This window comes from Harmonia axyridis, chromosome 5, assembly GCF_914767665.1.
Source record: "Harmonia axyridis chromosome 5, icHarAxyr1.1, whole genome shotgun sequence".
Taxonomy (NCBI): domain Eukaryota; kingdom Metazoa; phylum Arthropoda; class Insecta; order Coleoptera; family Coccinellidae; genus Harmonia; species Harmonia axyridis.
This window is the reverse complement of record NC_059505.1, coordinates 32,314,676-32,338,130: the sequence shown is the minus strand read 5'-3', so window position 1 is coordinate 32,338,130 and position 23,455 is coordinate 32,314,676. Positions and strand designations below refer to the sequence as shown.

General features: G+C 33.1%; 6 protein-coding genes across 7 annotated transcripts; 3 read left to right on the top strand and 3 right to left on the bottom strand.

Moving 5' to 3' along the window:
* Positions 1-1,164: 1,164 nt before the first annotated feature.
* LOC123681129 lies at positions 1,165-4,940 on the top strand. 2 transcript variants are annotated; one of them, XM_045619347.1, is made up of 7 exons: positions 1,165-1,308; positions 1,399-1,494; positions 2,346-2,596; positions 2,731-3,201; positions 3,253-3,522; positions 3,573-3,737; positions 4,380-4,940. In XM_045619347.1, exons 1-7 carry the CDS (start codon positions 1,269-1,271, stop codon positions 4,653-4,655), a joined length of 1,569 nt encoding a protein of 522 aa, XP_045475303.1. In that variant the 5' UTR covers positions 1,165-1,268; the 3' UTR covers positions 4,656-4,940. The 2 variants fall into 2 exon arrangements, with proteins under 2 accessions (XP_045475303.1, XP_045475304.1); XM_045619348.1 differs by lacking the exon at positions 1,399-1,494 and having other exon boundaries at positions 1,192-1,308.
* LOC123681128 (integrator complex subunit 5) lies at positions 4,706-13,771 on the bottom strand. Its single transcript, XM_045619346.1, has 14 exons — positions 13,353-13,771; positions 13,086-13,284; positions 12,848-12,973; positions 12,538-12,773; positions 10,965-11,100; positions 10,828-10,907; positions 10,624-10,768; positions 10,240-10,395; positions 9,910-10,171; positions 7,968-8,212; positions 7,277-7,488; positions 6,910-7,203; positions 5,658-5,969; positions 4,706-5,111 (listed from the first exon to the last, which is right to left on the bottom strand). Exons 1-14 carry the CDS (start codon positions 13,575-13,577, stop codon positions 4,893-4,895), a joined length of 2,847 nt encoding a protein of 948 aa, XP_045475302.1. The 5' UTR covers positions 13,578-13,771; the 3' UTR covers positions 4,706-4,892.
* Positions 11,652-12,319, top strand: LOC123681131 (cytochrome c oxidase subunit 5A, mitochondrial-like). Its single transcript, XM_045619350.1, has one exon. The coding sequence runs from the start codon at positions 11,738-11,740 to the stop codon at positions 12,179-12,181; it is 444 nt and encodes a 147-aa protein (XP_045475306.1). The 5' UTR covers positions 11,652-11,737; the 3' UTR covers positions 12,182-12,319.
* Positions 13,772-13,999: 228 nt separating the features above from the next.
* LOC123681132 lies at positions 14,000-14,930 on the bottom strand. The gene is made up of 3 exons (XM_045619351.1): positions 14,675-14,930; positions 14,479-14,623; positions 14,000-14,222 (listed from the first exon to the last, which is right to left on the bottom strand). The coding sequence occupies exons 1-3, from the start codon at positions 14,772-14,774 to the stop codon at positions 14,066-14,068; spliced, it is 402 nt and encodes a 133-aa protein (XP_045475307.1). The 5' UTR covers positions 14,775-14,930; the 3' UTR covers positions 14,000-14,065.
* A 325-nt stretch (positions 14,931-15,255) lies between these two features.
* LOC123681130 (protein phosphatase methylesterase 1) lies at positions 15,256-17,127 on the top strand. Its single transcript, XM_045619349.1, has 3 exons — positions 15,256-15,761; positions 15,813-16,146; positions 16,581-17,127. The coding sequence occupies exons 1-3, from the start codon at positions 15,426-15,428 to the stop codon at positions 17,036-17,038; spliced, it is 1,128 nt and encodes a 375-aa protein (XP_045475305.1). The 5' UTR covers positions 15,256-15,425; the 3' UTR covers positions 17,039-17,127.
* A 672-nt stretch (positions 17,128-17,799) lies between these two features.
* Positions 17,800-22,931, bottom strand: LOC123680782. Its single transcript, XM_045618860.1, has 20 exons — positions 22,787-22,931; positions 22,352-22,729; positions 21,843-21,938; positions 21,573-21,790; positions 21,413-21,512; positions 21,232-21,357; positions 21,050-21,165; positions 20,866-20,996; positions 20,650-20,755; positions 20,447-20,598; positions 20,174-20,390; positions 19,961-20,122; positions 19,721-19,909; positions 19,556-19,668; positions 19,332-19,503; positions 19,224-19,284; positions 18,651-19,058; positions 18,353-18,593; positions 18,177-18,296; positions 17,800-18,127 (listed from the first exon to the last, which is right to left on the bottom strand). The coding sequence occupies exons 1-20, from the start codon at positions 22,929-22,931 to the stop codon at positions 17,971-17,973; spliced, it is 3,408 nt and encodes a 1,135-aa protein (XP_045474816.1). The 3' UTR covers positions 17,800-17,970.
* Between the last annotated feature and the right edge of the window lie 524 nt (positions 22,932-23,455).

The window sequence follows — 23,455 nt, the reverse complement described above, 5'->3', positions numbered from 1 at the left end:
AGAGATTCCAGTCGGGCAGTCAAATTCATTCTCTGATTTACAGTTGTGCGGCCGTGTCCCGAGCTGCCCGACTGTAAAATGATCCGAACGCTCGACCATGGGTGCCTCGTGAATGGCCGCCTTAAGGCTATCCAGCTCTGGACACTTGCATACCACGTGTTCAGCTGTTTCTGATTCACAGAGCCTGCAAATCTCATCTGTTGACTTTCCCATACGGTACAAATGATGTTTGTACCGACAGTGCTCCGTCAGCAGTCCCACCATCAGCCGAAACTCAGCTCGTGACAGCTTCAATAGCTTTCTGGCATAGGTAGCTGAAATAATTACGAATTTCTCGCCTGAGTAAGCCCAGGAGTGTTTTTCCAGTGGGTAATCCTGTTATTCAACTCCCATTGCTGGACTGGTGCCTTATATTGGTCTTTTCCTAGCCCACAGAAAGGCTCAGGTCCAGCAGGTGTTAACTTTGATGCACTTTTTGCAAGTTCATCGGCTTTTTCGTTTCCTTCAACACCACAGTATCCTGGTACCCATAGTAGAGACACTTTATTGGCTCTGTCCAGTTGCTTTATGGTGTTACGGCACTCCCAGGTTAACAGAGACCCCTGGCAGTACGATTCCAGGGATCTCAGCGTGGTCGGGCTGTCCATGATGATTTAGACATGCGCCCCCTTGGGGTTCATTTTAAGACACTCCTAAGCGCATAAATAAGCAGCCAGTATCTCGGTCTGTAAAATAGAGGGCTCACTTCCCAGGGCTTTAGAGATCCTCAGTTTAGGTCCATAGGACGGTCAGTTATGACCGTTTCAAAATCGAAGATGGTTGGCATAACATCCGATGGTTTTGCCAAGAGGTTTGAATCAATATCCTCATAAGTCCAACCCAGTTTCCAGGTAGGAGTTTTTGGGGAGATAGTAATTTTTCTTTAGGTTCTCCATTAATTCAGCTAAGAGAAATTGTAATTTGCATTTTGATGAAACTTTTGTGAATAAAAAAAAACTCAAAAAAAATGTTTTATAGTGAGGAAAAAAGTTTTGGAGGAATAATTTTATATTTTTCGAAATATTTTCAAAATCCAGACCAACTATTTCATTACTACGGTTACAAACAGGTTACAGAGGTCAGACAGATTTGCTTGCGGAAGCAAATAATGCAACCGCGAGCTTATTTATATCCACAGACGTACGAAACTATAATTAGTACAACGTTTGGTCTTTACGTAATGTTTTTATACTCTATTACGCTTTTACCGGTATCAACACAAAGAAAAAATGCAACAGGGATGTTGGAAAGTTGACGAGAATGATGAAGGTACTGAAGTACTAAGTTTTGGCCTTTTGTGATGTCGATATAACAAAATAGAAGGTATTTTATATGTTATTAATGAATTTGAATTCGCAGGTGCTACTAACACTTTTTACAAACGTGAGAAGCACCACCATTTCTCACATGAGTTATGGACGGAGTTGTACAAATCAAAAGATACCGGGACTAAAGGTATTTTTTGTGTAAGGTGTTGTTCATTCACTATCAGATCACGACCTGATCAGTTCTCATTTTGAATTAACAAACATTTAATATTTATATTCACTGTTCATTCGTAACAGTGTTGTAGGTAGATAAACAATGATATTGACATTTTTAAGGAGTAGTAGAACATAATTAAATTATATTTCAAACTTTAAAACATTTTGTGGATCAAGGACATCGATTTATAGATATTAAACCATGATATATTATATTTCTACTTTAAATAGATTTTAGTTCGACAGACTATAGTGGCTCGATATAATGTAATATAAATTTGGGAACATTCAAAATGCTCTTTCCATAGCCGAAAATTGGGCGTAGGCCGTCCATTCTCTTCAAAATCCAGGTTTCATTTCGAAATCAATTCCATTTTGTCAAATTTCGATGGATGCCTACCACCTTTACGTCATAACAATGTTGAAATACACTACAGGCCTACAGTTCTAGCTTCTGCAGATAATAATAATAATAAGAGAGTTTATCTCAATTGCTATTGGTCCGCTCAAGGTCAAACACTTCAGGAAAATAGAGCTAAGGCCCTGTGCACATGAGCTGCTAAGTTATCTGTTGATCTAAGGTTTGTTGAATTAGCGACAACAAATATATTATGGGGTTTCGAATCTTTTTCTAGGCCTTTGCTTTCCCAAATAAAATCCTCTATTAGCTATATCAACCTTCTAGCAATAGCATTTTCGGCTCAGTTGGGAGGAGCCATCGCGAGTTTTGTTCACTGGTTTACATATCCAACTTGTGAACCCATATCTCATCACCTGTTACAGTAATTTGGAATAAAACTTAGTCTTCATTATTTTTTTCAGCGGTTTATATAGATATTGACGCAGATAACCGTGAAGATGATTCTGACCACGAGTATTCCAAATGGAATGAGCTTCCTGACCTAATAATCGAGCAAATTTTTTCTCATCTCTCTATAAGAGAAAAATATTATGCCAGTTTAGTTTGTAGATCATGGTACAGAGCGTTCTACCTACCTCGTGCTTGGTCTGAATTTGTTTTGGAGGATAACACATTGACCAGAGGAAGATTCAATTATTACTCAGGCTGGCAGGTAAAAAAAACGGAACTTATATGTATATAACTCGGAAATTACACTGTGTAAAAATTATATTTATATTGTTTGTATATTTGTCATTTTGTTTATAAATTCGACTGAAATCTTCAACTAATAATAACAATTTTCAGTATGTTTTAGACCACGTACGTACGCAAATGTGCCTATGTGCAGTAGGACAAAATTTCAAACGACTGAGGATCGAACCAATGATTAATTTCTTCAATCTCTACGAATTCATAAACATAGTCTCTTGGTACATAGAAAATAGGAACAATAAAGCTGAAAATATAAAACAAGGAATCGCCAGGAATATAAAATCATTGAAATATACTTTTCCTTGCAATTTGATCAGCAGGGATGAAACAAAAAGTTGTGGAACAGGAGGAAAGCTACTAGTTGCCTTAAAAAGACTGATGAACAATCTTACAAAACTCAAAAGCCTTGAACTCACTGACTTACTGTTGGATCCACGGGAAGCTCAATATTTACTAGACGAAGTCTGTCAGAATTGCTACAATAAACTTGAATATTTATCTGTTGTGAATGCTACTAAACTTCAGTACACAATTTTGCATGTAGGGATATTTATCAACTTACAGGTGAGTTGAAAGTTAAGTTCTACAATTCTTTTACATTTTTTTCATTAACAGGTTCTTATAATAAGTCCCCAAAATCTAGGGGATGATAGCGTTGAATTATTGGGCTATACCAATTTGAAGCACTTACATATTGTTCAGAATCGGTATACACCTAATGATGTCACTATAATTTCTGTATCACAAAGAACTTGGAAGAATTGTAGACAAAACAATCCTGCTTTAAGGGTTCACTTACAGTTGGAATCAATGAAGGCAAAGCAGTTAATTTGGCAACAAGGTGCACCAGCTAAAACTGTCCTTTACAATTCTCCACATATTGGGGTAAGATGTGCGATCATCAATGAATAATATTTCACCACAATATGTTTCAGCTCAACATAAATCAGTTAGTCTTAGCTATAGAATTTTATAAAAATACCTTGACGACTTATGGGCATATGAATATACCTAGATTCTGGTCTGAAAAATCTTTCTTTCACAGAATAGATGCCAGTTTGATGTTGTTACTGAGAGAGTGTCCTTGTATCTCAACTCTAGTAAGTCCATTCAACATGTTTTCCAATAAATACATTATTGCAATATGTGATGGATTTATTTCAATAATCTAATAATCCCTAGATATGTGCTCTTGAGAGGTAGTGCAGTAAAGAGCATTGATTCCAACATTAGAGAGAGAAAGATTCACCCTCATGTTACGTGAGAGGATAAAGATGTTTGAATTTCAAACAATGATAAGAGAGACCAAATCACATAATCCATTGGGATTATGATCGATTGGTTCAATATATACATCCAGTTAAAACATCGGAATGTTTAGTTGGGCCTCTGGTTACAAGGTGTTAACATTATCTGTCTCACTTTTCTGTTGGATTCGATTCCTCTCTCTATGCGCTATCTATTTGTTATTAGATCATTGATTAAATGACATCCAATGAACTAATTTTAAATGCATCCTGGTCCGATCGTGCTGTGCAAAGCATCGACTCAAACATTGAACCAATCAGAACTTTGTTGTGGCTCCGATCAGCTGATGCAAACATTATGTTTGCATTGGCGTCTTTTGGTTATCAAATAAATGATATACTTTAGAATTTGGAACTTTAATGACTTGTTTAAACTGTTTTGAAAAATGTATAGTTTCTGAAAAATAATTTGGCTGAAAGCAAAATATTTTCTAGGTTGTAACTGAAAGAATTTCCACATCAACAGTTTTACTCCTGGCATTCACAGGGAAAAACTTGAGAAATCTCTACATCAGAGGTAAAGCAGTAATAATTCGTAATGACTGGCCAAGAAATCAAGAATGGAGCGATGAATTTTGTGAATGGTTAAAGATGAATAGTAGATCTTATAAGTTAGTCGAACAGGAAGTCTCACAAATATTAGGTTATCAGTGGCATTTCTTGACAGATAAAGAATTCCTGAACCTAAAAGTAAATTTACGCACTTCTTGAATTTCAATAAATATGAAATATTATATAGAAGAAAAGAATATTTTAAAATATAAAGTATGAATATTTTTATTTACTAACATGAAAAAACTTGTTATAAAAAGTGATTGCTTATAAGACAATTCAAAAATTTTCATTCGATAAAATACATATTTACATTGAAACAATACCAGCAGAACTTAGAAACCTTCAAATCTGCTTTCTTTATGTTGACGAATACTATAATTTGTACATTACACCTTATTTTGCTATATTTATGAACATTTTAGAATAAACATCTCCTAATGATTTTATATTTCTTTGAAGAATAATTCTGAGAGAATTTGTATAAACATCCTGAGGTCTTGCTACTGAAGGATCTCTCCAGTGAATTCCATTACTATCCAAAGTAAAAAGTGCAGGCGATGGAACATGATCTCTCATATAGAACCAAATTCCATCCTTCAATATAGCAACAATCTAGAAATATGAAATTCATATTGAAGTTTGAAATTACATTCCCTTTATGGAGTACTGGAAATTGATCATTCAAAACTCCGCTTAAAAGGTATTGTCGAAATTCTTTGTCACACTTAAATTTCAGTGTTGTAATCCGTGCATTATTGTTTGAAATACTACAGTGACTATATACTGAGTACACTAGTATATAATCACTGTATTAAATACTGAAGTACAGAGCCATCTATGGTACAGTTTATCAAGTATCAATTCTAAGTACCCTTCGTCCATATATGTCGTTCTATACTTCAACGCCAGATTCGCTGGGTTTAATAATATCGATTGCCATTTTGAAATATCTCATTTGAATTTTTGATTACCGAAGTCTTTTTCGAAGAAATGTAGTATCAATTAATTTTGGATTATTCTAAAGATTGTTTATACCTGGAGCATAATTTGATGCTCGAAGGTTTTTTTCACAAGCATTATTTCAGAAGAGACACTGAAACCAATTCCTGGTACTTCTTTTGACATAGTTGTGTTGATTTTAAAAATTTTGTAACTTACCTCAAAAGACTTCAAATGGGGAAAAACGTCCCTTATGCTAGACAGCGGCGGAGGAAGCAATTGACCTAAGGCCATTGTATCAACAACTCTAATGGTAGTTTCCAGGAGATTATTGAAATGCTCGTTCGCGTTAGCTCTGTTCTTATCTCCCATACTACGCCACTGGTGTATCAGTATAGCAGTGAGCGCCCTTAGTAATACAGAACAATAACACAGTGCTGGACGGTAGACTGCCACAAAATTCAGTAGCTCCCACAACAACGGCATGTTTTTGAAGAATTTCGTGATGGCCAAATCTCGTTCAACTGTAACCTTGAAAGATAAACCCATAATAAGTCATTTGAAACGAAAAAAAAAGACAACATAATAAATAACACCTGGGAATAGTAGGCTTTTGGAGAAATCCAGTGCCAAATTACAATCTACGAACCATAAACCTTTGATAATGCTTATCGTAGTTGTAGGTGAAAAGTGAGACAAAAAATCTACTAGACCACGTCTAGAAAACCCGGAACGTTTTCCAGCATAGTTGCCAGACTGTGGTTTTTTCATGTTTTACTATAAAATCAACATCAATTGGTTGTCAAAATATTCTCATGCTTTTAATTTTGTATTAGATTTTGAAAAACTGTGGAATTCGCATGGTTTTTATACTGTATTCAAGTTATCAAACCAAACCAATTTTGAAAATGTCAAATTCAATTTACAATCAGAATAACACAATGGCAATATCGTGAATGGATGGCAATATTAGGGCGAGCAAATATCCCCAGATTTCAGGCAGTAACAAGACATTTTTGGTTGGTACTTAATATCTCACTAGCTGTGACGTCATTTTATTCCTAAAAACAATAGTTTCAGTGTAAAAAAAGCAGCATTTTCATTAACTCAATTTAAATCTGAAGGTTAACGATTTATTTGCAAACCATTTTTACCCCATAATTGTTTCATTAATAATAATGTTGAATATATACTTTCAAGACTATATAGAAGGCTAGGTTCACCTTTTTATTTTATTCATTTAAATCGTAAGGCGAGGAATATCGAATATGGAAGGCAGTTAAACATACCGTCTTCCCCATTTTTCCGTCTGCTATGACTCAAAAATCTTACAAAATTAGCAGAAATGATGTGATTAACATTTTTGCGTTTTTTTTTTGTTAATATTATATTAATAACATACTTGATAAGTAGGACGATATTTTTATACAGTCAATTAGCCTATTAATGAATATAAAAGATTGTGACTTACCTTGGAGAAGTCTTCTTCTGGCCAAGGGAGTCCATTGTACATTACATCTGGACTGACAAACTGAACTAACAGGAGTGAAACCAATGTGACACTATCTAGAGACAAATCACAATATTTTGCATCAGCTTCATTTGGCAGTGCACAGCATGCCCTGATGGTATTTATAAGTTCAGAAATATTAGCAGATATTACTTCAGACGGTAATTCCTCGGGTTGTTCAAATTTTCTCTTTCCCCCACCAATAATACCACCATTGAAAACAGACGAATGTTTAGTTAAAGGAATAGTTTTACTCTGAAAAAAAATAAATATCATAAATGTACATACCAGGTTATAATGAGAATAATTTAAAATATGAATTACATACAATTTTCTTATTCTGTTTCAGTAGTAGTTTCTTTGTGTTGTCATTAGTATAATTTTCTGTGTTGATCGCTCCAAACAGAACGTTGTCAGATCTAAACAAAGCTCTCTCCAATAATTCTCTCAGTGCCAGAACTTTCGCAACTTTCGAAAACGCGCACAGCCTTTTCAAAATAGAACAAACTTTCTTGAATCCCCTCAATTTGTTTCCACCATCTAAAAAATGTAAAAAATCAAATCATAAAAGTTATCAGTAATTCTATATATTCTGTCTATACAGTATGACGAATTACACTTCTTCCAATAAGTCTCGGGCCTAACCAGTAAAAACACATTTTTTTTCACAAATTCGACTTCAACCTCTTTATTAGAGCCAAATTTCTCTCCCTGGAGCACATTTTAACCGTTGTTGATGGAGCAGAGTCTGAATTACAAGCCATGGCTTTGTTGCACAGTATACGGTGCTTTATCAAATCACAAAACTTGTTTCTATCAATTTTTCAAACAACAACACATGTAGCTTCACTTATCCTTCAATATATCGAACCAGATATCCTTAATCACGCATCTCTGCAAGCTTGGTAGTAAAAATAAAATAAGTGGTATGGTACTGGTGGTGCCATCTGTGCGCCAGGCCCGGGGACTTATTAAGTGACGTGTTATACAGTCAACCAAAATAAATGTATCAATCTTACCTTGACTGGCGCAACATGCAAAAAAATAGTTGACAGTAGATTGTGTTAGATTTAAAATAATTGGAACGCTCAGTGTAAGAGGAGTATTGGCAGATGGTATTTCCAATTTATCAAGGAGTTCTGCAATCACATGCATGTGGTGAATTTCACTTCCGAAAACAGAGGTGATAGTTTCTAGATTCGCGTAGAGCGCCCTTGATATCATCTGGCCCTTCAGCATCGGGACTTTTCCACTTTTTTCCCATCTAAAAATGAATAACATGACAATTACTCTTCGTGAGGGTCAATGCGCATTGTGGAAAGCAATCGTGGAATTTCCTAGATCTCAAGAAAGAAATTAATGACATTCTCTTGAAAGTATCAATCAATTCTACATTTTCATTTAATATTGCAGGTTATCTAAATAATTGTATTCTACTGGGTTATCCATGTCGTGGTTCAGATTTCTCAGCCCTGTTTCAATGACATAGTATGTCAAATAGAACGATCATCCCAAGCATCATATGAAGGTTAACCATTTAAAAATATGAATATACTGCTGAACGTGTGAAAATTGTGAAAACTTACTACAGAAATAAACAACAGTTTATTGATTTCATCTGAGCGTACAATGGACTAGTTTAGTGATGTTGATAATACTATATTTGACACGATAGAATTAAAATATAGAGCAAAATTGATAAATCAGTGAAAAAATTTTGAAAATCCATCAATAAATGACTGAGAAATAGATTATTTAAATTTACGTATTTTAGCGCGGAACGTCTTTGGTCTCCGACTCGTCTTTGACGTCACGCCACTTGCCTGTGATTGCTAAACCATAAATTACGTTTGAATACTTAGCCGCGCCAAGGCTCTCGCGCCGTTTGTAGTTGTACAGTGTAGTTTTAACTCGAGTTTTGTTTTTATGTCACCATAATGGAAGAAGGCTTCGTGAAAGGACAAAGTTATTTTTACTCAATAACTTATTTCAAACCAACTTACACCTTAGTATTTTTATTATCAGAAATAGACAGCTAGTACTGATAGGTACTTACATCAAAATGATCTTCACACATATATGAAGTAGTTTTAGGTCCAATTAAGTCACGCCTCATTAATTTGCACCACTTCTTCCTTTGATTCATGTCATTTGGTACATGAAAAAACAATTTATTGGGGTTTTCAATTGTCGTGCTTGCACACATAGGCAGAATACAATATTTGTAGGATTTTATTTTATTTCAGCCATCGTGTAACGAACAAAACACGACACGAACGGCACAAGTGATTGTACACCAATGAATTCGTAAGCACTCTGCGAATGCCAGTCGCCTCATGTAAGTGGCGTGACGTCACACACTAGACGCTGCGTATTATGAAATTATTCTTCCAAGCGCAACTTCAAAGTCCCATCACTTTTTCATTTCTAGAGATATTTCAATGATTCTTCCACATTTTTGTTTCATTTTACTTAAATTTTTAGAATTAATCCTTAACAAAAAAATGAAAACTAGTCCATTGGTAAGACACTGAAAAAATTCGAAGATACTAGATCTGTTTCTCATGTCATTAAAATGCACGCTTGACCGAAAATATAGCTGTTAATTGTTGTAAGTGAAAGTGTTGAAGAAGATCCATTCCTCGGCGCGCAAAACGTTTGGGCTTCTCTTACGGCACGCTCTGGCGTATTTTGCATCTGGATTTCAATCTTCATCCTTGAAAGGTTCATTTGACACAAGAACTGAAGCCAGCTGACCATGGAATAACTAGAACATATGCCGATTGGATGCTTGAAGAACAACAAAGATTGGATGACGATTTTTAGCATCGAATTTTCTTTACCACAAAATGGATAACCCTTTATTATGACATATTGAAGATTTTAAATTCCGTAGAAAAAATTGAAAATAGAAGCTTCACTCGATGTTTTTCTCATTTATCAAATTTGTAGAGTACTCACCTGAGTAACAACAACAAATTCTCCCACATTTGCGATAAATCTATGGTTTCCTGGTTGGACGTAAAGAATTTCTGGATGTCTCTACAAAGTATATGCTGGAGTAACATACCCAAGTAACCTCCCTCATCACAATAAGGAGGCTTTGATTTGTCAATAAACTCGTGTGACAAAATTTTTATGAGAAGGGCTAGATGATCAGCAGTTTGGGAGTTCTTCAAAATGAATGTAACTGAATTTATGAGAATGGATGGATTATCACGTCCTGAAAAATTTCAATACGGTTGAAATATCTTTGAAAATCAGATCAATTCTGATAATTGATTTAATTACCTAAAAATACAACAAGGCGAGCCGCTGTCATATGTTCGATTTTATGCTTGCTCAACAACAGTTTATTAATTTCACTGATGTCTTCACTGAACGACTCTACTATGTGAATAGGTCTTTTGAATCTCAAGGAAACATCTATTTCTACTAATAGATTTGCTGGAAAAAAATTGAATGAGATTGAATCTTTTCAATACACAAAAAATAGTTTGGTGCAGGAATTTGAACCGTCAAAAAATTTAAGTTGAAGAAAAGTAGTTTACTAAGAATAATGTATGATCTATATCTAATACTCTGAGGAATCCTCTGAATATTTATTAATTTTCTTTCTTTCCTGTACCACTTTGCTACAAAATAAGAAAAATATTAATCATAGATCTTACATACATAAAAGTTTTTTACTCTTTTCCTTGATACCTTCAACCACATTATCAGCCAATGTCCAATTTTCATTTGTTATACATTCTAGAAACAGTTTAACTATCTGTATTCCCCCTGTGCTGCATTGTAGAATGAGAGTCATTAAAAGATCCTAAAATTATTAACAAAAATTAATGTTTGAAATTTTTTTTAAGAGTCAAATGTACGAACCTCTAATGTTTCTGCTGTTCCAAAAAATTTACACCAATCCTCAAGAAATTCAGTTAACTTTTCAATAACTTCAATGTTGACTAAAAATTAAATAATTTAATTTATAGGACTATATGAAAACAAGCATAGCAACCTACTTATGTCCTTCAAACTTTTGCAAATTGACGACAACAATGTAGAAGACAAATAAGACAATTGAAGAATGTATGGTATTGTTCTCTTTTTTGGTGGCTTGTCTAAATCACCTACTTTTTTACATGGACCCATACTCCACTAGAAACAAATAAATCTTAGTTTATTTCTTTCAACTATAAGGATTAGATTTCGAGTCCAGAGGACGCAAAATTTGAGAATAAAATATGAAAACTACTGATTATTCTATATTCATATTGATTCTCTGGTTCTTTCTCACTTTAGCACATATGTAGGTATCAAATTATCTTAAGAATATCTTCATAAGTTATTATAAGTTAGAGACAGAAAGTTACCTTGAAATTATAACTAAAACAAACAAAACAAGATATGGAAAAGAAGGATAACACTAGCAAAGTAAGCCTTCCAAATGATTGTGGTAACAAGTGAATATTTGTTTCACCTCAAAAAAAAACAGATATAATCAAAAAAATGTATTCTACTGCTCTCAAAGTAGGCCTCTTGTAAAATAATATGCTTTGAAATTCATTGAAATATTTGTAAATCTCTTTTGTATAGATTTCTATTAATTTTTTTCTATTTCCTAGTGATTTATCATCAATTTCAACTCATTACTTATGGAAAAAACAATTTAAATCATAGTAACCTAAATTAATAATATTTAACAGTTATATCCATAGAAACCATAAATATTTGCCACATTTCATCATCAATATTTAAAAATAATTCTTGAAGAATCTGCATTAAGAAGAATCAAATGTCCATTTTGCAACCATCTCGAAAAATATTGAACGTCCTTACTAAGGTATTCCTGCCTCAAACAAGAAATATATGTCATGTCGTTGTAAATAATGAGACGCCAGAAGAAACCATCTGCAAGTATGTCTGCTATTTCAATCGACATGATATTGATGGCTGGGATATAAGACAAGGTATGAATGATCTAGCAGGATATGATGCAGTTCCTGATCCTAAGATAATAATTGCTGCACTCATGGCTTGTAGACGGGTCAATGATTATGCACTGACAGTGAGATTCATGGAAATGGTGAAACATAAATGCGGTGATAAGATCAAGGAATTTTATCCGTATATATGCCAGGAAGTTGGACCAGTGATGCTGGAATTGGGCTGCGATTTTCCAGAAGATTTAGGCTATGACAAGCCAGAATTATGGTTGAAATCTATTTATGATGATTAGTTGAGGATGATCAGGATTAATAAGATCTATTTGAAATTTATTATTTGCATTGTTAAAAAAAGAAGTAGTTGTGTATACCATTAAACTTTAATATTTTATCATTCCATATTTTAAATTAAAAACAGTTGCCATATATTATCTTTTGTTTGCGAATTACTGATAGATTTACTGTGGATTTCAAAAATTCAGAATTGAATTGAAATTGAACATGTAAATGATTTGATCTTGATAATCATTCTTCTTCTCTTTTATATTTGCCCGGAAGCCAAGTCCATCCAAACATATCATGACAATCAAAATTTATATATCTTTCACAAAATATCTTCACAAAAATTAAAAGATCCTGAATTCTTTACCTGAAACATTTCAAATATAGCAGTTCTTATATCGTCTGCATGACTTCCAGCCAAATGACCTAATATTCCAACCACTGATTTGAGTTTTGGAGAGTTATGGCTTTGTTCATAGAACTTATTCTGGCAAAATTCTTTTAGGCCACATGATAGCACTCTTATTATTACAGTAAATGGAAAACAGCTTCCTACATGGGCAACTACCCAATCGAAATTTGGAGAATGTTTTACAGAAGTATCTAGAAATTAACCAAAATATAATCATCTTATAATATATATAATATCATATAATGAAAAGTCGCTTTTTACTTACCTAATAGGGCCTTAATGCAAGCCTCTGTATCAGAGTGCATCAGACTAGAAAGACACTTTGTATTGATATCAACTAAGGTTCTTGTTGCTCTGCACCCCATCCATAGTTGTAAGGTTTCATTCAGAACTGAAAATCATAGTGAATTAACCATAAATTGGGTTGGATTGGATTCACATTTATATTCGACTACAAAAATACTGGCAAGGTACTAAAGTATAGAAAGATCATATACATTTACCTGCTGTAGAACTGATATGAGTTCTCGTAGAAAAATTTGAAGATATTTCACCCAGCAACTCTAATGACCAGGTACTTATAATGGGAGACCAAGCCTGTGGTGCCTCAGAAATCAAATTTACCATGGAAGAATGTATTTCCGATACAACTGTTTCATCCACTTCTGATGGAGTTGATACCTGTCCAGTATTTATTTCATTCTGAAAATTAAAATTTACACCATCAAAGCATTACATATTTCATATTTATAAACGCCTAAAACACTTACTTCAATTCCTATAATATATTTTGAAGCTGCCAATGTAAATATTTTACTAAAATATTCAAAGAGAGATCCTCGCACAGACGGTAAAGCCTTCAATAAGTACAATGCAGATTTTGTTAATTCAATCAAATTACATTGATCCAATTGTTGTTGTGGATTATTCAAGAAAGAGAGCACTTCATCTATATCTTGTTGAATGTAATGTACAGCAGTTGGTTGGGAAGTCATATTTTATATAATATTATGAGGCAGTATATATTGGAACTATTAAAAGAATTCTAAATGAAATAAATCCACATTTGTCTCATGTACAATTGTCTTCAACATTTGAAAAAAATTTTTTTTGTTATAGACATTCAAAACAAATAAATATAGGTTAATTTCCAAATGACAGTTTGATTAATCTCTGGATTCTCTGGGTAATTTCATAGATTAGTAGTCTGTGATAACTGATAATAAAATATCTACGGGTAGGTTCCACAATCAGTACTGATGAGGAAATTCTGAAGAGGTGAGTACTAACACAACGGCAAGTTTGTACTGTATACTGAAGTAGCACCATTAATAACAAGTTGTTATCTCGGGCTAGCACTATATTAGTATACATTAAAAATCTTCATATCTAGCAAATGCGCATTGTAGAAATAGAATGGTGTTTATCTTAATTTTAATGAAGGATACCAATATAATATATTCAATAATTTATGCACAATGACTTAGAGTTTCATTGAAGTGGATCCGACTACTCTTTTACTACAAACATCATTTTTAATTCTGATTTCTTGTGTAATGAATGGGGCCTCTGTACGCGGAATGTAAAATCTGGGATCTTTTCTATCAAAAGGCACAAGGGGTTCTGAAAACCATCCATAACTGAAATATTAGAATTTTAGTGGTTATTTTTGCTTTTGATTGACATTACTCCTGATAGCATATTTAGTTTTCCTTATAATTTAAACTAAGGATTTCAATTGATATAAGCATCAGATTCAGAAATACTATAGATCAGCTTCAATTAAACATTGTTGATTGTTTCCAAACAGACGATATAGGAAACCAGATGATTTGAATATAATCTGGTTCTTTAATAATATATAAAATGTAGATATATGTACTTAGATATTTGCACCTTTGGTTTACAGTTTCAGCATATGGTTTTCTGTCCTTAGGAGTACTTTCCTTAGCTCTGTTTATGTTTTTTACGATTATTGGATCAGCTTTAGACAAATCAATCACTTCATACTTGGAGTAAAATTTATTCGTGATAATTTGTCCTGAAATAATTTAATTGAAAATGTTTACATTGAACTATGGTATGCTCTTACTATTATAATTTGGCGTATATGTATCATATACTTGGAAATATTCATCTTCTTTAGTATAACGTTCTTTCAGAAATTTTTCATATCCCACGCTTTTCATCATCTTGCTAAACAACTGTGTATTACGAATTTAAAAAATGAAACACGAATTTAATGAATGAAAAAAACTAAAAAGATACTTGGCATCACGGTTGAAATTTGAAAACAAATCTCTAATTGAAAATTGATGGATCTCCGTATTAACTGAAATTATTATTGACGTAAAATAGTAATGCATCACCGAAATTTAAATCATAGATGAATCATCAACGAAAATAAATGTCCATCAATATAAATATGGAGATCATTCAGAATCTATTGTCTTTTCCATAATCCTGTGAAGGATTAAGGTTTAAAAAGCTTGTGCTACAAATATCAATTATGTATGAGGTATTTTATGAAAAAAATCATCGTTTCCATCTTTTCCCAGGATCGACAGGATCGTAGTGTGGGTCTCGGCCTTTATAATTAGGGGAACTACGGTTGCTTCTGGGAACTACCTATTGATCTAACCTCCCAAAAAAAGTAGGTAATAGTAAGTTGTCAATGTCAATAGTATTCCTGTAGATCAAATTGACGTGAATATTTAGATGGAAAACATAAAGAAAAACAAATTTATATAAAATAATTAATAATAAATACAATTTTCAGCAGAAATGATACAGGTCTTGAATATAAGAAAAATAGAGATCTCTTAAAATTCACAGGAATTAAGATGTCCAGTTTGAGAAAATCTGTACTGAATAAACCTAGAGGTTTTGGATTGATGAGAAATCCCGTAGATTTCACCCCCTTGAATCCTTCAGAATATTTCGATAGTGAGGAGGATATTGTTACAAATAATGGAAGTTTTCATATATATAAAAAAGGAAACACTGGACCAATTTTATTTTGTCTTCATGGAGGAGGCTATTCTGGACTCACTTGGTCTCTTTTTGCAGTTGAAATATGTAAAAATATAGAATGCCAAGTGATAGCTATAGACTTGAGGGGTCACGGATTATCATCATCAACAGATGATTCAAACTTGGCCCTTTCAACATTAACTAAGGTAATAATTAATCCAAAAGTTGGAGGAAACATTTAAAGTAAATTCTTTTAGGATGTTGAAGATGTAATTGGAAAAATACGTGAGGACAATGATGTACCCATTATTCTTATTGGTCATAGTATGGGAGGAGCTGTAGCAGTAGATGCGGCCCATTTCATAGACTCTATTGCAGGACTTTGTGTTATTGATGTGGTTGAAGGTACAGCATTGGAAGCTTTGTCTTCTATGCAAAATATACTTAGGGGAAGACCGTCTAGCTTCAAGAGCTTAGAAAATGCTATACAATGGTGTTTTAAAAGTGGTCAGACTAGGAATATTGAAGCTGCTCGTGTTTCTATGCCTGGCCAAGTAGTCAAAGTTGATAAAGTGGATCCTGTTATCAATGGTTAGTTATAGAATATAGATAGAAGGAACAGAAAGTAAACATTTGTGCTCGATCTAGAATGCAAGAGAGGTGGAAGTTTAGTGTGGCCAATCACAATCGAGCTAGCTGATTGTGTGTGCTAGCCATAGGCGTGGAGAATCCTGATTTGCTTGTTAAATGCTTTATCAGGAATCCTTTTTTCAAAACTTCACAATATTTTCATTAAACTGGGAAAACATTGACCCTTTTGAAGCACAAAAGAATTTTTATGAATAAATCACATTGTAAACTACTCTACTGCTATAGAGTCCTGTCAGACAAGGAGTGACGAATGTTGGCATCAAAATAAATGCCTCAGTTACAAGGGTATTTCTGTTCCTCTTATTAATGTTCTAAGGTTATTGTAGTATAATCATGAATTTTGCTGTATATATGTTATAGAAGAGTTTTTTTAGATATGTCTAATAACTTGGCAATTCAGGAGGAAGTTGATGAATGTGATGAAATAAAAGAAGAAAATTTTGCCAAACCTCCTCTACCAAAGAAATTGGCATCTATTCCTGGAGTAAGCTCTATATCATCCACACCTTCCAGTATTTATACTTGGAGAATTGATCTTAAGAAAACTGAATCTTTTTGGACTGGCTGGTTTCAAGGCTTATCGCAGAAATTTTTAGAATTGCAACTACCTAAAATATTACTTTTAGCAAATGTAAATGGTTTAGATACAGCTCTCACAGTAGGTCAAATGCAAGGTAAATTCCAGTTCAAAGTTCTTAGTAAATCTGGCCATGCAATTCATGAAGATCAACCACATCAGGTAGCTGAGATAATTTCTATTTATTTAGTAAAGCATAAGTTAGCCAACCCTAAGGACGATTTTGAAGTGCCTTTACCAAAATTGTTTGCTTGATGTTGAAAGTCCTTATTCTATAAAAACTCGCACAATATGAAAATAGTATTAATGTGATTCATATGTAAATAATAATTTAATATCCTTAATAGTAGTCCTTATTTCTAATGTACCTCTAGAAAGACATACACATTACTCAAAAATAGGCTATTTGGCAAATTTTTGGAATCTTTTTGAATTATTCAGAGATGCATGTTGAGCATTATTATTGAAAATGAACTATTTTCAAGTCACATTGATATTCCTCAAAAAAGTGAAATTCAAAAAGACTGCCAAAACGCAAGGAATAAAAATGAAAATGAAGCACATGTTTACTTCAATCCAGTTTGTTTCTCATGACATAATAATAGGTGTAAATTATTCGAATTTTTAGAGCATTTTTAATGTTTTTTTTTCAATTAATGTATATTCTTAAAAGTTTGATCTATGAAAATGTCAATGGATGAGACAATATTTTTCATACTGTCAAGAGGCCTATCATGTGTAATTTACACTGAAGAGAAATCAATTGAGTGGAAAAATTCTGAGCAAAATTAATTTTATTTTCATGAATAAAAATCAGGCATTGGATAAAAAAATAAATACATCATGTTCAAGCATTTAAGGTAGAATAAAATAATGGAAATAATAACAATAAGTCTTTTTTTCAAATAATTTTGATAAAGTTTTGTTTGAGCACCATTCTATCGCTCTTAAAATTGATCATAACAAAGATATTGAACATCTAATGTTATAAGGAAATATCCAACACAAATGAAAAATTCTTGTTGAAAAAAATTTATTTTAATAATTAATAAATACACAAAATAAATAATATCGAAAAAATTGTAGGAAAACACCTACAATAGGAATGGAAAATGATTCAAACTAAAACAGCATAGTTGTATGATCATAAAAATTTGATTTTGAAATAAAAAAGCAATTTGGAAGTGCTACATGCTATCATGTTCATTTTCCCAAGCCAATATTTTGTTCATATTGGCGATTTTTCTTGTACTCCATGGTTCTAGTGGATCTGGCGATTCAGATCTATCGGAGTTCAATGGTTTACTAGCCGATTTGAGAGCTCTCTTATCTACAGGAGACACTCTGAAATGGAATTTTTTATTTAATGTAGATTGATATAATTTTATATTACTTATTATGTTTCACTCCTGTTTTTGGCCGTTTCTTCTTGATTGATGTTGTGTTTCCTGATTGACTAGGATGACCTTCTCCTAATTCTTGTATCAGCCCTGCTTCAGAGATTGCTGTAGACCTAAAATTTAAGAGTAAGATATTGAATGAATGAACAACTTGAAAGCCCAATCTCACAATGGCTCTTCATACAAGGTAACTTCTCTAGGTGTGCTCAATTCGTTAGTATTATTGACTTTTTCTTCAGCGCACTCTAAGTCCATTGATGCTTTACTGTCTTCTACATTTAATGTATCAACTGAGCTTGAATCTGAGCTACTCATCAGTTTCTGCTTGTCTTCTTTCAATTTTGCAGAAAGTCTTTTGTTTGCTGATTTTGCTCTCCTATTTCTGGATATCTGTCCAAGGATTTTTGTTCCTAAAAGTTGACATTTTTCATTGACAAAAAATTTTTTATACTTGATACAACAATTACCTCCTATACCATCACTATCACTAGGATCAAGAATAGAATACGTATTTTTCACTGTTTGTTCAACTTTTCTGACAAATTCTTCTGTTCCAGCAAATATTCCTGCTAATACTTTAACACCTACTTCTCGCTTAGTGGATACTTTATCGATACCTGACAAGTTTGCTGCAGCAAAAGCAAGTTGTTTAAGTACTTCTGCATCACATTTGGGATCTTCTGAATATATAACCAGCAGTCTTAGAGGATCGTTCTTTTTATTTGGAAGAAGTGGTGCAGTATTAAAATTGATTTCTGGTATTGTCTGAAGCATTGTCCTTTCGTTTTGTTCAATGTTGCTTTTTGAACCTTGAAATTGATCCACATTTGGCAACATTGGAGCTCCTGCATTGAAACACAATGTACTGGAATTATCTGAAAGATATAAAAAATGTTATTTCATGATGAAACATTTTTTTGGAACATAATTTCCGAAAAATTAAAAAATTTCAATTCAAATGACCATTAAGAACCAAATAAAATATAAAGAAGGGTATAAAAATTTTATTAACTTGTATATTTGGAAAAACAAGATCATACCTGTTGGTTGTAAGGTATTTTCAGGTAAATTCGGATTGTCTGTCCACATTTTAATCTGTACCTGGAAATAATTCATATAACATATTCTTCTTGTGAATTCAATATTACCTGTTCATTTTGATTAGACGAAGATCTTATATCATTTTGCATATTCGACCCAACTGTTCCATTAGCTATATTCAAATCATTTGTAAATGCCATCACATCCAGAGCAGAAGATAAAGCTTCTCCAAAAGCTCCTAGATTAGCAGGACGATTGTTTTTGACAGCTTGTTTAGTGCTTCAAATGAATTTCGGTAATAATTTTATAGTGCATTAATTTTTTAACTCACTTTTTCAATTTTATCGGTGTATTTATCGATTCTCTACCCCACATTAGATTTCTCATTTCTTCCCCTGTAAGTCCCTTCTTCTTTAATGCATTTATAGTTACTTTTCCCACTCTCTAAAAAAGAATTGTTTGAAATTTTTATGACAAATGTTGAATTGGGTGATACCTTCCAGTTTGCTACAGCACCTTTCCTTTGTTTGGCTCTTGTCTTACTCTTAGACTTGATCACCATCACACCACGCTGTTCAGTACCAGGTATTTCACTTGGCCCTAAAGATATACTGTATTCTTGTAAATAATGATGAGCATCTGATTGTGGAATAGCTCTTTCTAATGCAATTACAATTTTAGCCCACTAAAATTAGACACATCAAAAAATAAACTTAAATTTATAGGATTCACTAACCTGCTTCATCCATTCTTTCTCACTTTGTTCTATAACATGGGCATAGGTATTTCCCATCATTGCAATCAACATGTTCAATAATAAGATAGGAACAAATACCATAAATAACGCAAATACTGTTTTACTGATACCAGGATAGGTTGTTAGAGATAACTCTTGATACTAAAACATACAAATTTAACATCTATTTTTTTAGTGATATGTTTGACTAACATCATAATTTCCTAAGGTAATTTGAAATAAAGCCATCCATGTTGTAGCATATGTTTCATAAAGAGTCGATTTAACACTAGGAAATCCTTTGTACAGAAAATAAAATGACTGCGAAAATCCAAAAAGAACAATAATGTAGATGATTCCAAATGTTAACATATCACCAGTGATCATACTGTAGATCATAGTCACAAATGGACCTGTTAAACGTACTGCTCTGAAAAAAAAAATCAAACATAAATACAATTAAAAATTATTCATCTCCAATATTACCCTGCAAAAAACATAAGTAGAAACCATGATCCGGGTACTGCAAAACCCAATATTGCTTCTTCGGTATTTTTATCTCCATATATTCTTAAGGGAATGCAAGCCAAAATTGCAAGATTCGATATCAAAAATATTATTTTTGGTGGTGAATTTGACTGAAAAGACAATTTTTAAATATGAAACACTCTGGTGTGAAGAAGACCTACTTGCTGCTTTAGGAATGTCCAAAAACCTTGATTTCTAATTTCGTCACCTTGTTGCAGAATTACATAGCTTAAAACCCCTAAGATTGTACCGATCTCACACACATATCTGAAATAAATTAGATTATTCAATTTTATCACCCTTAAAGGATATAGGGCATTAATTTATTGTGTACAATGAAGGATACCTCATTAAATACAATATTACATAATTATTACCTAGAAATAACTTGAGGTTCATCACTCCATCCTAACAAAGACTCGTCAGGATCATCAGGTCTTAAGTAAATAGCTAATGATAATAACACAAGATGAAGAATTAAAATAAGTAATCTTTTCAAAAATTGGTTCTGAAAATGAATTAGTTCAATTATTTTAATTTTAGTAAAAACCGCTTTCATACCCTGGCAAATGTTTTCCATTTTTCTTCCAATAATCTTTGAATTATCCCTCCATCTAACATATCTAAATGTTCTTCCTTAGTTCCGTTTAGAATGATAAATAGCGCTGAATTCCAATCTGAAGTAATAACATAGATTTAGCTTCAATATTATATTAATTATTATTAGTGACTTCATCACCTACTTGTTGAACCATTCGGAAGTAAGGTATCTAGAGCATTCAAAGTATATGCTGAGCATGTAATGTTACTGTACCTCCAAAATTCTTTAGCACTCAGTTCTAACATTTCCCTGAAAACTTCTGCTCTACCTAAAAGCGCAAACCAACATTAAACCATATAAACACATTCTCCTTGATTTCTCACCTAGCTTACAAGCTAATGTCAATGGAGTTAGCCCAGCATTATTCACAATACCATTACTAGCGGGTAACTTTGGATGTCGCAAAGCATATCCAAACATGTCCTACCAAATTACAGGGGAATCATAAGCATATGTTGCACAACCTGATCTATAATCACTTACCAACTTGTCACAAACCACAACCATATGTAATATCATATTTCCGAAATTGTCTTGTAAATCTGGGTTTGCACCACTATCTAAAAGTAAATTATATACACTTTCATTGGCACAACATGCAGCCCATGCTAAGGGATACTCTCCAAGATATGCTAAACCTTCATACTCTGTGTTTTTGGCAGGCTTAGGTTTCTGCTGGTCCCTAGGAAGGAAAAAACTCCCTGAAAAAAATATAGTAATGGAGGTGGGAAAGGGTTGCTATTTGTAACAAACCTATAGCTCTTTGGTTTACATTGGCACCAGCTTCAACTAAATCTTGCACCAATTCGTTGTTGCTATAGGCTATAGCTAGATGCAACGCACTAGCACCTGTATTGAAAGAAAGTTACTTAAAAAACATTGCTATACAAGGGCGTTTTATTTCTAGAATATCTCAACTCATTTGAAGAAAATTCTAGAAATTGATTTTATATATGCTGTGAATGAGTGTGAATCTGGGGATATTCGTTGTATTTTTGTTTCAAATGTGGTAGGACTGCAGTACAAAAAAAATTTTTGAAGTTTTCAATCCTGAGATTTTTGGAGTTTAGAACGAATTTTTAATGATTGATCCGTGTTTTTTAACTTTTAAATTCATAGATCTGTTGTTCAAATTGGTATAATGAATATATGGTAGCAACAGAATTAAATGAACTTCAATAGAATCTTAGTATTACGAAATTGTTTTCACCTTAATAACGTGGGTATGTGGTTGAAGGGTTTCCTCCTAGTATGACTCTTACCTAAATATTCCTCACCCTCTACAACATCAACAGCTAACTTAGGAAAACATCTGATGAGAGTTCTAGCCAATCTGGTGTGAATTTTAGTGTCGCATATTATTAGAACATGCAACAAAGATTCTCCAAGAGATCCCCTATATTGCATTTGCCAGCAAGCTTCATGGTCTGCCCATTTACCCAAAGGATCAAATCTACTTAAAGATGCTTCAATAGGCAGAGTCACTTGGTCGTGATCTCTGAATTTCCACCTTAGATATTCAGATCTATTTATAATTTGACCCTTTCCATCTTGATACATCAATTGGCCGAATTGTTCTCGTATTAATTTCTCAACTTCTATCAGCCCTCCGATATTATACGCATCTATTAATTCGCCACCTAGAAAAATCTCAGTTTTATTGTAGAAAGCTTTTAGGTTTCTGCTATACGCCTTACCCTTTTTGTAATTAGCTAATTTGTATAACAAACACTGATCTTCATTGGAAGACTGACTGATTACTCTATCTAGGGTCGATCCTACTTGTTCATTATTGCTTTTTTTCCTGCATTTATATTTTACTTTGCAGTTACATGCTCCCATGTTATTTTACATCTTCAAGTAACTGTGTAAATTGAATCAATATCAGGTCAGGGTAGTTCAGGAAATGTGTCAAGGTTTGTACCAGGCACCAAATGATATTGAATGCAGGGATAACCTGTTGCTTTTGATTTATTGGATATTCAGTTTCTATTTCGTTCACAAAATTTTTAATAGGCGGGAAAAACTAACTAAAATTAAGAATAACATACTACTGCTGAAAACTTTTCATTGTTAGGTCATCTGTGAAATGATGAAATAATAAACGAATCTTTTGCATACCTTCCTGAAAACCTGGTCTTGAAAAATAGAAATATTGTAAAAAAAAAACATTCACGTTTGTAATTTTTTATGTGATGTAACGTCATTTCTCACATCCAGGGTGTTCCTAAGTTTTAAGAACAAACGAAAAGGAATGATAACTGGTTCTTTCTGAGATAGTTTTTTTGAGGTGAGCCATTGGTAGTTTAAGTCATATGAAACGTATCTCAGTTTCTTTTAAAAATTTTTTGTTTGCATTTTTGAGC